This window comes from Alexandromys fortis, unplaced genomic scaffold, assembly GCF_014885135.2.
Source record: "Alexandromys fortis isolate MF-2015 unplaced genomic scaffold, M_Fortis_MF-2015_v1.1 scaffold_1, whole genome shotgun sequence".
Taxonomy (NCBI): domain Eukaryota; kingdom Metazoa; phylum Chordata; class Mammalia; order Rodentia; family Cricetidae; genus Alexandromys; species Alexandromys fortis.
In genome coordinates this window covers 3,328,066-3,340,145 of record NW_026067927.1, presented here as the reverse complement: position 1 = coordinate 3,340,145, position 12,080 = coordinate 3,328,066, and the positions used below count along the sequence as shown (strand labels likewise).

Sequence of the window (12,080 nt, the reverse complement as noted above, 5' to 3'; positions counted from 1 at the left end):
ATCCCACTCAGCAAGGGTATAAGAATTTAACGTATCATTCATTAGCCAGCCAAGTAATTCAGTTAATACAGAATTCCATTTGCCACGCATTATAGTTACTCAAGGAAGCTATTGCCAACAGAGCAAAAAGAAACACCTGGTCAGCAGAGAGGGTAGATTTCAATTTCGCTGCATTCTCTGAGTCATTTGATTACCCTATTTAACCAAATGGAGAACAGTGGCATTCACGGTAAAATATTAACTAACCCTGTGAGCAAGAAGCCCACTTGCTTTCACGGCTGACTTTCATGTGAAGTCACTATTCCCTCTGACTCTCCTGAGGATCACACATTTCTCCAGGATTATCTCTTCCTAAAAACCATACTCACCTGCCGGGCATAGGCCATCTCAATGCTATCCAGAGAACTTCGACCAGGAGGACCCACATCACTGATGTAACTTGGCTATAGAGAAAGAGACACCCAGGATTGGTTAAGAATAGTACTCACCCAAGGCATAAACCCCACAAACTCACCCTTGTCTGCATACTGTTAAGTGGGGGAACCTAGTGTGGGGAATGAGGGAAAAGAAAGAAGAACAGCAGCAAGGCTCTGCTACAAGGACACGGGCTCAGCTATCCTTTCATAGCCTCAGGAAACAGTTTCCAGTACTAAAACCCTACTTTTAAAAATTATCCATTTAAAGAGTAGTTGATTGCCACCTCTGAATTTCCATTTAAATGACTTTTGCCTAATGCTCTTGTTTTCAAAAGCATTTCTCCTTCAGTTGCCCTTGGCCAAGCCATTATTTTTACCACATATAAAGTCAATTATCCATCAACAGGGTGTGTGCACTGTGATTCCTGAATAGAAGTGGCTGGCAAATATTCGACTGGAATTCCACACGCAGGGCTGTGTAAGAACATAGATGCTGGCATAAGGATGGGAGAATGCTCCCTCTACTTCCTACGTCCAATCAGGTCTCTGCACTGGGAAAATGTAGTCAATATACTAAGCCACACTGGGTATGACAGGACAGGACACAATATAGAAGTGGATAACAGGGGCAGCGAACACCAGAGATCAGAAAGGCAAGGCAGCCAGACTAACTGGGTCAGGGAAGAGTGCGGCTCCCCAGGCGTCTGGAGGTATGTAGGGAGAGAACAGGCATCGCTTACACACAAGACTGGGAATGGGCTTCACAGAGCAGAGAGCGTTCAGAAAACAGACATTCTGGGACAGAAAAGAACGTGACGGAAGGGAGCTGCAAACTATTAGCACCCATGACTGTGAAAAGTGTACCCAAGGTGTGTAAAACTCTTTCTCAAGGAGGGTTCACTCCAGACAGGGAGAAGGAAATACTGTAACAACACTTTCACAAAACAAGCCTAGGGTGAAAAAATCCAGTGATACCACACACGGAGATATAGATGGTCTTACCTTCATGAACACAAAGAGAAATCAAACCAATCAATTTACAATATTTGGTAATAAAAGCCACTACTGTTAGGAAAAAACAGCAACAAAAACAAAAAAGCAAACAAAAGCCAGGACCAGCACAGCAGAGCTCTAAATGCAACTTCGCTGTGTAGAACTGTATGCATAAAACAAGCAGAGCCGGGCGGTGGTGGCGCACGTCTTTATCCCAGCACTCGGATCTCTGTGGGTTTGAGACCAGCATGGTCTACAGAGTGAGTTCCAGAACAGGCTGTAAAGCTACACAGAGAAACCCTGTCTTGAAAAAACAAAAAACAAGCAAACAGAAACTTGAGCAGAATACTTGAGCATGCTATCACAGCCACCAAAAAAACAACACAGGCCGACATAAAACAACTCTAGTGAGTAAACATAAGGCAAAGCCAAATTGTAGAACCTCAAATACACAGTTTAGAGCTGACAAGAAAATGATATGGCAAGAAAAGAATATTCCTAAGAAAAGCACACAGACTGACAGGAGTTCTGTCTGTGCAGGGTAAGAACAGCCACCAGGAGAGGAGCTCTTTGTGGTACATCACAGCAGTAAAATGAAGGACCTGGTGAAGAGAGATTCGAACAATTTCTGCAAAGAGTAGTGGAGCACTTTCTGTGCTTGGAATCTTACTCAAATCCCAACATATGAACTAAACCCATCCCTTAGGAATCTGCCAGGCAGCACAATATACAACTTAGTGTGAGGCTGTCAAATTCAAACTGTCAGTCACTCATTTAAGACATGTCGTACATGCCACTATTATGTTGGAAAGAGAAAAAATGCTGCCAAACTACACTAAATAAGGCATTGTGATTTCAGAGATGTTAAAATAGAGGAAAGCCATATGATTGACATTTGAAATAAGGTCTTAAGTCTCTTATCAAAATTAGTGGCTGCTCAATATTCGCTGAGTTTTATGTACCAAGTGAAGAGCAGCAGCCGCCTCACCTGCAATGAAGCTTCAGCTCGGCTTCTGCGGGAGCCTGCTGCTTGCCGAGTCACTTTCCAGACACCTCATCCAGGGATCTGCCCACTGCCCACGGCCAACACATCCAACCCACCTAAGTTAAATCCACCTTTAAATACTGCTTTTTAAAAAGTGTCTCAGAGACAGAGAGGGAGACAATAGGCATGCATAGATAGGTCGACTCTCCTCATCTACCTTTACATGGGCTCTGGGGACCAAATTCAGGCCAGCAGGCTTGCCTGGCAAGTGCTTTTACCCACTGAGCTCGCTCACCGGCTCCAAAATACAGTTTTAAATGTCGGCTAAGCTACATCTAGGAATTCCCACACTGTCAACTCCATCTTGTCATGTGAACAGATGTAAGAACTGTGACACAGGATGCACATCAGGGCGAACAGGCAAGAGACTCTCAGTGAAGCACATTATTTTTACCCAGGAAATACTTGAAAAGTTAACAATCCGTCAATTCCTGCCTTCCTTTAAAAAGCTGTATCTCTTTCTTCAATGACATCCTAAGGACATTAATTTTCCAAATAACTGCATGCTATTAAAGTGTCACTTCCTTTATTAAAATCTGCCAGGCATAGATACTAACATTATGTTTTTGCTCTTCTGTTATTGAAAGGCTCCAGGGACAACAAACGTTCTAGGGACTACCATATTTCAGTTCATTTCTGCCTTAAAAAATATTTTCTCCGAAAGCCTCGGGCTCAGCTTTATATTAAATTATCCAAATCTGAACATTTTCCTTCAAATATAAGGTCAACTCAACATGATCCAAGGCCTCCCCTCTAATGACTTTTTGAATTCTGCAATTCTTGACAATAAGGTGTCCAGAAAAGAATGCTATAGCCACCAAGACATACTTCAACTGACCCTAATAATGTGCAGTTTACCCAGTGCTGACAGAACCACACACTGTTGGTGTGGGAGAACTGTCTGTATTCTGTCAAGGGAAGGAGGAAGCCCATTCCTACCATTCCAGCCCAGACCACCGAGAAGCAAGATGTAACCTGTCCGGCTGAAAGGTACCGAGCCACATGGCTAGCATAGATAAGAATAATGGGCTAATACAAGCTACAAGAGCTAATAAGAAGACTGAGCTAATGGGCCAATCAGTTTTATAACTTATGGAGATCTCTGTGTGATTTTCTTTGGGGCTTGCTGGCTGTAAGGAACTGGGCAGGACATAAACCCCAACAAGCAGACCCCCTCCTGTTACACATTGTACAGACCTGGAGCATGCACCCCATGTCAGGCACTGGACTGAGCTTTGTACCTGCTCTCAATCCTTACAACAGAAAAAAGGTATTTCAGATAGAAAACCAGGTTCAACCTTAATTCTGAGGCCTGTCCTCTGTCCTTCAAACTATATAGTCTCCTCTACAGGAAGAACAAAGTGGAGATAATGCACTTTTCCACCATTTTGAAGAAAATTGCATGCAAAGAGTCTATGAAAACACATACCACAAGAATGACTAAATGCTAAAGATAAAACCATGTGTGACACAGATACGAGACAAAGGGAATTACCACTGCTATTGGAGGATATACTGTTGATACTTAGGGGCAGTATCTTTAAAGCTGAACTTTCACAAGATGTGGTGGTTCATGTCCTAATCCCAACCCCTGCCCAGAGACTAAGACAAGAGGATCACCGTGGGTTTGAGGCCAGCAGGGGCTACACAGTGAGTTTTGGGCCAGATTAGACTATAGAGTAAGACTTTATCTCAAAAAAACAAAACAAATAAAAACAATAAAAATGCTGAACTTTTCTTTTTCCGGGGAGGGTGTGTGTGTGTGCCAGAGATTGAATCCAGGACCAGGTACAAGCCAAAGTGCTTTTCCAGTGAACCCCAACTCTAGCACCAAAGCAGAATATATACATGTACTCTGACCTAACAACTTCCTTTTAGGAGTACCCAAAAGAGATACAAATATATATTCTTATCAAAAGATAAAGAAATGCTCATAATAGTATTGTTTATAAAAGCCAAAAACTGGAAACTATCCAAATATCATCAGCACTATCTATCAACATCAGAATGGGCAAACAAAATTACTGATACAGTTCAGTCATAAAATGAAAGGCTTACCACTGCAAATAACATTTATGAGTAGACAGCTATGCAAAAGAAGCTACAAATAAGCACATTTCGTGGCTCAGGTAATACAAAGTTCACAGAGACCTTTAGGAGTGTGGCAGAGGTGGGAGGCTAACGCTGAGGAGCTGGGGTTGTTTCGGTACTTCATTTTTAATAATCCACTGAATCATATGCTTAAGACTTTTATTCTTTTCTATATAAACCTTTTTTTTATTTTTTATTTTTGAGACAGGGTTTCTCCATAGCTTTTGGTTCCTGTCCTGGAACTAGCTCTTGTAGTCCAGGCTGGCCTCGAACTCACAGAGATCCGCCTGCCTCTGCCTCCAGAGTGCTGGGATTAAAGGCGCGCGCCACCAACATCGCCCGGCTTCTTTATAAACCTTACACTTTAAGTAAAAAGTTAAAGATAACAAAAGCTAAAGATTCAGATGTAAGCTCAGGCCTGTAATTCTAACACTATGGAGAATGAGACATAAGAATCACCATGAACGAGGTCAGGCAACACAGTGAATACCAGACTAGTCAGGGCTATATTTTAAAACCCTAATCCTATCTCAAATCAAAACAAAGAAACAAAAACCTCCCATGAGTTTCCGGAAAACGGCAATTCTCTGGATAAATGGAGTGGACCGTGTGTAACACCTAACGCCTTCCCCAGCAGCATCACCACCCCACCAAGGCTCCCGACAGAGAACAGCACAAGCATGAGCCGCCCTTCAGGGGCCCGAGCCCACCGAACAAACACTGAACACACTGGTCTATTTTTGAGAGAAGAGCAATTAAGGAAGAACATTTCATTTATAATCTATAATTACTTTCAAATCCCTATACAGAGCACAACCTATTAACACCATTTTTAAAAATAAAGTTTATAAAACCAGGCGTTGTTCTAATTATTTGCTCAGTCTCAGAAAGAAGTGAATGGAAACCCTAGATTAGCCACGGGTCTGGAGTGTTAGTCTTTTCTCTGCAAAGACGTTTCTACCTGAAGTCTCTGAGTCTAAGAAATATAGGACAGGGTCCTTGAGGAACGGTTTCCCAAAATAATCAGACATTAGCAGCTATTTATTTGGAGACTAATTGACTAGAAAGACTAGTCCTTAAATCAAGAGCATGTGCAGGTACAAAGCATCAGAAGTCACCTTGCCGGTCCCACAGACTGAAATCCACCCAATCCTTGGCCCACATTTCAGTATAGCCAAGACACAGAAGGCAACAGTTCTAGGTTTTGCCATCATGTTACAGCTCTGAGTCCGACCTCTTCTCTCTACAGCAGGAGCGTAGGTACCTGCACTGGATGCGGGGCATATACCTGTTAATCCAGTACTTGGGAGGACAGGTGGTGCTACATAGTGAAGTCTTGTCAAAAAAAAGTGCTAAGTACTCATCAAACAAGTTCTAGGAAAAAGGAAAAAAGCTGAACACGAAGCACTGGTAAAATTAACACTTACTCTTAAAACATTTTGAAATATCTACTTCTAAATTACCTGAAATTAGTTTTAGATATTTAAAAAGGAGAGAGATAGGCTGACCTCAACTGTGAACTTCTTCTAATCTTTCTCCTCCTTAGTACTGTGGATTGAACAGAGCTTTGCGCATGTTATACTAAATGAGCTACATTCCCAACTCTGAAACTGGGTTAGAAAAGACAACACAGCACATGCCTTTAATCCCAGCATGCAGAAGGCAAAGGCAGGCAGATACCTGAGTTCCAGGCTAGCCAGGACTTAAAAAAGAAAAAAAGTAGTAAGGACGAAACAGCCAGTGTGAGTCAGATTCTCTATCATCCGGATATGCGCCAACAATGCTACTTCACCAGACCCTGAGGGTCTGTCTGAGGGTCAAACAGCTCGTACAAGGCCTCACTGGACTCTATGACTCAGGATCTCAGGTCCAGGCTTGCTCCACCCCTCCTCAATGGTGAACACATGGCAGGCACAAAGGCAGACAGGTCTGTTAGGCCTAGATGCACCCTCCCAAAGTTCCTTGCAGGAAAGATCTCCAACACACAGCGAGACGAAGAAGGATGCAGAAGAGAGCACACAGCTAATTTTGTGTAAAGCACAGAAAATTAAATTATACGTCAGACACGTACATTTGTATAAAGCAAGACTAGAAACATGTATGGAAGAAGTAACAGTGACGGCTTAGGGAGGCTGGACAGGGGTATCTGCAGATAGGGTGTTTTAATTTTGGAACCACATTTCTATTATTATTTTTTCCGAGACAGGGTTTCTCCGTAGCTTCTGGTTCCTGTCCTGGAACTAGCTCTTCTAGACCAGGCTGGCCTCAAACTCACAGAAATCCACCTCTGCCTCCCAAGTGCTGGGATTAAAGGTGTATGCCACCACCGCCCAGCTTTAAATTAAAATTTTAAAAGAGAAGAAAATTTGCAACTTAGTACAACTACTAATCAACAGTGTTAAGTCAAACCCTGGGGCTCCATATTTTAACTAACGTTTATCTGGTTTAACCTACCTCACTTTCTTGGGTGAAGTCAAGGGCGTCCTCTCCTGATGCCAGCAGTGTGTGCAGGATTCTTTGTTTCACTTGTTCCCACTCGACCAGCATTGACTCTCGATGATACTCTTCAGCCATACCAAAGGTCTGTCAGAGAGGGACGGAGAGTGCAGGCCCGGTGAGGAAATGCGGACTGGTTCCCTTTAAAACCAGGTGGAACTACAGAACAGGGGCCCCCACCCATCAACCACTTTCCTAGAATCAGATCCAGAAAAAACAAATCTATTTTAAAATTTATCATTTAAAAATTTTGCTAACAACTATTTCTAACATACTTCATATCTCACTGATTTGGAGACATTTTTTAAAACTTATTAAATTGTGAGAAAATATACATAAGATTTGCTGTTTAAAATTATTTTATTATTTTATATATATAGCTGTTTTGCCTGCATGCATGTCCGCACACCACATGCACAATCGGTGCTCATGGAGGCCAGAAGGGGATATCGGATCCTTGGGGCTGAGTTACAGATGGTTGTGAGCCACCACGTGGGTGCTGGGAATCAAACTCAAGTCCTCTGGAAGAGCCAGTGCTCTTAACTACTGAGCCATCTCCAACTCGAGGTTTACCATTCTTTAAGCGGACAGTTCAGTGGCATAAAGTACAGGTGCAATGGCCATCACCTTCCATCCTTATAATCTAATGCAAAACTGAAGCTCTGTAGCTGTTCACCAGTAACAGGCCATTCCTTTCTCTACCCAGACCCTGGCCACCATCAGCCGCTTTGTCCCTGAGAGCAGTCACTGTAGTTACTGCACAGAAGTGGAACCATACACTGTGTATTTCTTTTTTTTTTTTTTTTTTTTTTTTGGTTTTTTNTGTGGCTTTGGAGCCTGTCCTGGAACTAGCTCTTGTAGACCAGGCTGGTCTTGAACTCACAGAGATCCGCCTGCCTCTGCCTCCCGAGTGCTGGGATTAAAGGCGTGCGCCACCATCGCCTGGCTACACTGTGTATTTTTATTAATAACTTAGTTTATTTAGCAGTTCTTAGGTCCATCATATTGAAGAATGTGCCAAAATTTCTTTCCACTTGTGCACAACACTGGCAAACACATAGGTATACAGATCTCCTCAAGTCCCAGCCTTCAATTTGGGGACAGACTCAGACGCAGTATTGCTGGCATCACATTAGTGATCTCTTTACTTTTCTGAGGCTACATACTGTACATCACCACTGATAGCGAATCAGGGTTACCATTTCTATAAATATCACCACCACTTATTATCTGTTATTATTTTTAATAAGAGTAGCTTATTTAGATTTGTTTTCCTAATGATTAGTAATGATGAGCATTTCTGTGCTTTACTAGATTTTTGGAATTAAGCTACCTATTACAAACTACAGTAGTTCCTTTTTTTTTAACAAAGACCAAAAAAAAAAAACCCACAGATTCTCCTTATTTGTTTATGTATTTTAAAACATTGATTTTTTTTTGCAACAGGAAGAAAGCACTAAAATAAAAAATAGCCTTCTGGTATTGATTTCCTAACAGTCTATTCAACATCAGAAAAATTCTGGTGACTACACTACTGTCAACTGACAGAGACAAGACAAGACAGGAAGCTACCTGAACAAAGGCACTNGAGAGAGAGAGAGAGAGAGAGAGAGAGAGAGAGAGAGAGAGAGAGAGAGAGAGAGAGAGAGAGAAGTAAGGCTGTTCTCAGCCTGTAACTCTTTAACTGGTAGGGCACATTTCCCTCAGCTAAAGCCCACTTTTCAAAAGGTCATCTCACCTACAGTGAGACTGCCATCTAATTAAGGAGCATTGAGGGCATATTAGTAAGGCCTGTTTTATTTTAGGCAATGTAGATAATTATAATGGTAATAGTTATGCACACAAACTGTGGAGAACTATTAGAAAAATAAATATACTCTTAAATATACTCTTTCTACAATGTACTGAGTTTATTTGTTACAATGTAGGCTAAAAGAACAACGGATACAATACACATGCAAACAGAAAATGACTAGGAAGAAGGGCAGAACATTCTGTACCCTTTCTACAGTGTGCTCTGGAGACATGGGAGAAATAAACATTAAACAGTCTTCCCCCGCTTTGTTCTTTGTACTGAGAATCACACAACATGAGTGTCAGGTATGGAGTAGACCAGCCAGTTTGCCAGAGCTGAAATATACACAGGGAAAACCTTTGTCTCCTGTACATACATGTAAACATAAACATAGTGGCTGTACATTCTGACTGATGTGGGATTTCCTTCTGTATGTGTTCCTTTTACTGGTTGACAAATAAGCTGTTTTAGCCAATGGTTTGGCAGCCAAGCGGGAAATTGAACAGAGAGAGTAAGCAGAGTCAAAGAGACACCATGTGGCTGCTGAAGAAGGACGCCAGAACCTTACCAGTAAACCACAAGCCTCATGGTAAAATATAAAATAATAGAAATGGGTTAATTTAAGATATAAGAGCTAGCTAGAAATACACCTGAGTCATTGGCCAAACAGTATTGTAATTAATATAGTTTCTGTGTGATTATTTGGGTCTGGGCAGCCAGTCTCCGTTTACATTCTGACAGAGAAACGTGATGAATCAGGAAGGTGGAGTCAAAATGGGGAAAGAAGCTATCACTAAATGTGACCCTCTAGAATGTACACACAAGGAAGTCATACTATTTTTCAAGTTCTTCTTAGTGGCACACCAATTGCCTCTTTAACCCTGAGACTCTCCCAGCACAGCAAAGTACAGGGTACAAGTGGCAGGAGGACCAGGGCAGGTGGAATAAAGAGTTTCCAAGAGCAAATAAGACAGAGGCAAAGCTGTGGCACTAGCCAAGGACTCAGCGTCAGCAGGTTTCTCTCGGAGATGTGTCTCTGGCTAATAACCAACGCAAAGCCATAGAGGCAGATCAGTTGATGGGGACAGTGGGGTCAGAATTCCAGTATCAGGTAAGGGTTAAAGTGACAACAGCGGGGATTAACTACACCCACTCCCACCCCTTCAGCTATCCTGGTCAGCTTTGAAAATTGGACACTCTAGGGACTCAAGTGCTCCCATGTCTGAAGGAGGATGCCAGGCTACTTATTTACAAACAGCCAGCAGCCTAAACACTGTCAGTCTCTTCATCGGTGGTGTGATAGAAAGCATAAAATAAAAACAAAGGCCCAACATTAAATTCTCTTCTCTTCCACACCACCCCAGCTTATCTTAATTACACCGGAGATAATGAAAGATCCAATCTGTGCGCCACTAGGGATGGATAGCTAGCCACCCACGGTCCACCAGTGGCCGACTGGGTTTATAGCAAAGTCCAAACTACTGAACTAGATTTTAAAAAAAGAATGTTAACAAAAGAGAAATCAACAGAAAAATAAAAACCTAGAGAAAAGCGTAGCGAGGGCCTGAGGCAAGGTAGGAAGTAGACAGAAAAGAGTATGGGGTAAGCTGAAAGAGAATGTAGACCTGAAAATCAAAAGGAAGGCAAGACCAACCACAGGAAAAAAAAAAAATAACAAAGCAGTGGAGGAAACTATTCAAATTAATTTTGAATCACTATTATTGTTATGTGTGCAAAGCATTACCTGTAGACCGCAGTAAAGATAAGAAGGCAGGGATCAAACTGGATGACTGAATTAAGAAGAGGCTGGGAGCTCCTCACCTATTTTACTAAAAGGAAGGGCGCAATAGCTTCAGCTTCATATCTGTTTATTACTGAGCTGTTGCAGCTTTTAGAAACACTGCATGTGCTCTGAGAGTGTCATTTTGGCTCGCTGAGATGCACCAAAAGGGAGTAACAAGGACATATTTGTGGTTTTCTAGCCTGTTTTCCTGGTATTTCAGTGGGGCATTGGCAAGTTATTCAGATATAAAACTGCCACCAAAATGCCAAGAAGCTGCTGATTTTTTAAATCATTTTTTATTGAAAATGATTTTTGCTCAGTAACAACCTTCTAGGGTCCAGCCAAGTCAGAGGTGTCCTCGCAGGCTGGCTCCCGACACTGGAATGTCTCCCTCATAAAAACATATGCACACATTTTGCGCTGTGGCATGTCACCTAAATGTTTTGGCTGGCTGCACATTCAGTCTCAGTATGGCACAATATTTAGAGACTGCCAATTTGAGAAACACATTCTCAAGGTAAATGGATTAATATGGTTTGGAGGCATTCAAGAATCCTAATTTAATTTCATTGGTCTTTTATAGCAGGACAATCAATTTTGGTGAGAAATTCAAAAGTGTGAACATTTTTAAATGTCTTCAAATATAAATCAAATAAATTTCCCTATTTCCAAGACTAAGTACTGCCTCCAACAATGTAATTAATGAAATTTAGAATTTTCTTATTGGTCACTTGCCGCCTTTGGAACATTTCTTGCACACTAGAGAAGGCAAGACTCCTGTGAGCCTGTTGAGGATGACCAGCTTTGGAGAGGGCTCTAACACAGCACACTGAGTAGGAGCATTTCTTACTTTTTGGTTTTCAGATGACACAAATAATACACAAACACATTCACTTGACATCCGAGCTAAATAAACACTGAGACAGAGAATAGGCGTTCCTCATCTGATTCCCTTAGCAGAGAGGTACAACAGGCAGACTGACAGATGTTTCCAAGAAAAGCCACCTTCTCAGACTCAGGTCAAACTTGACAGCTAACCTGTTTTCCTTCCTCCCTAAAGACCTCTCAGGAGTTTCAAAACTGAACTGGGATGCTACTGAAAGGCTGTAATCCTTGTCAGAAACAAAGGAGATAACTCTTGTTAGTAAAGGAAATGGCACCAGGAAGACTTTTGCAAAATATGCACATTTATCTATCCTACTGTATCTGGGGAGTCTCACCTAACAATTATTATATGCTCCCAGAATGAAAGCATCCAGAAACACCATTGAGAGCATTTTGCAGGGGTGGAGGTAGGCAAAAATGTACAATGGCTATTCTGGCTGATATACTTGCCATCATTTAGCGTACCAAATATATTTTAAAAGCATTTGAGAAAATGTTAGCATGGTGTTATTGGGCTAGCAAGATAGCTCAATGGGTAAAGGTGCTTGCTGCCAACCTGGAAACCCAAGTTTGACC

At 41.9% G+C, this 12,080-nt stretch overlaps 1 protein-coding gene across 1 annotated transcript in view; it reads right to left on the bottom strand.

Annotated features, from left to right (window-relative positions):
* Positions 1-12,080, bottom strand: part of Nup93 (nucleoporin 93) — a 96,780-nt gene that overhangs the window by 21,122 nt on the left and 63,578 nt on the right. The window contains exons 5-6 of the mRNA XM_050144249.1: positions 7,000-7,128; positions 369-443 (exon numbers count right to left, since the gene is read on the bottom strand). Of these exons, the coding sequence (XP_050000206.1) occupies positions 369-443; positions 7,000-7,128 (204 nt within the window). The remainder of the gene's footprint in view (positions 1-368; positions 444-6,999; positions 7,129-12,080) is intronic.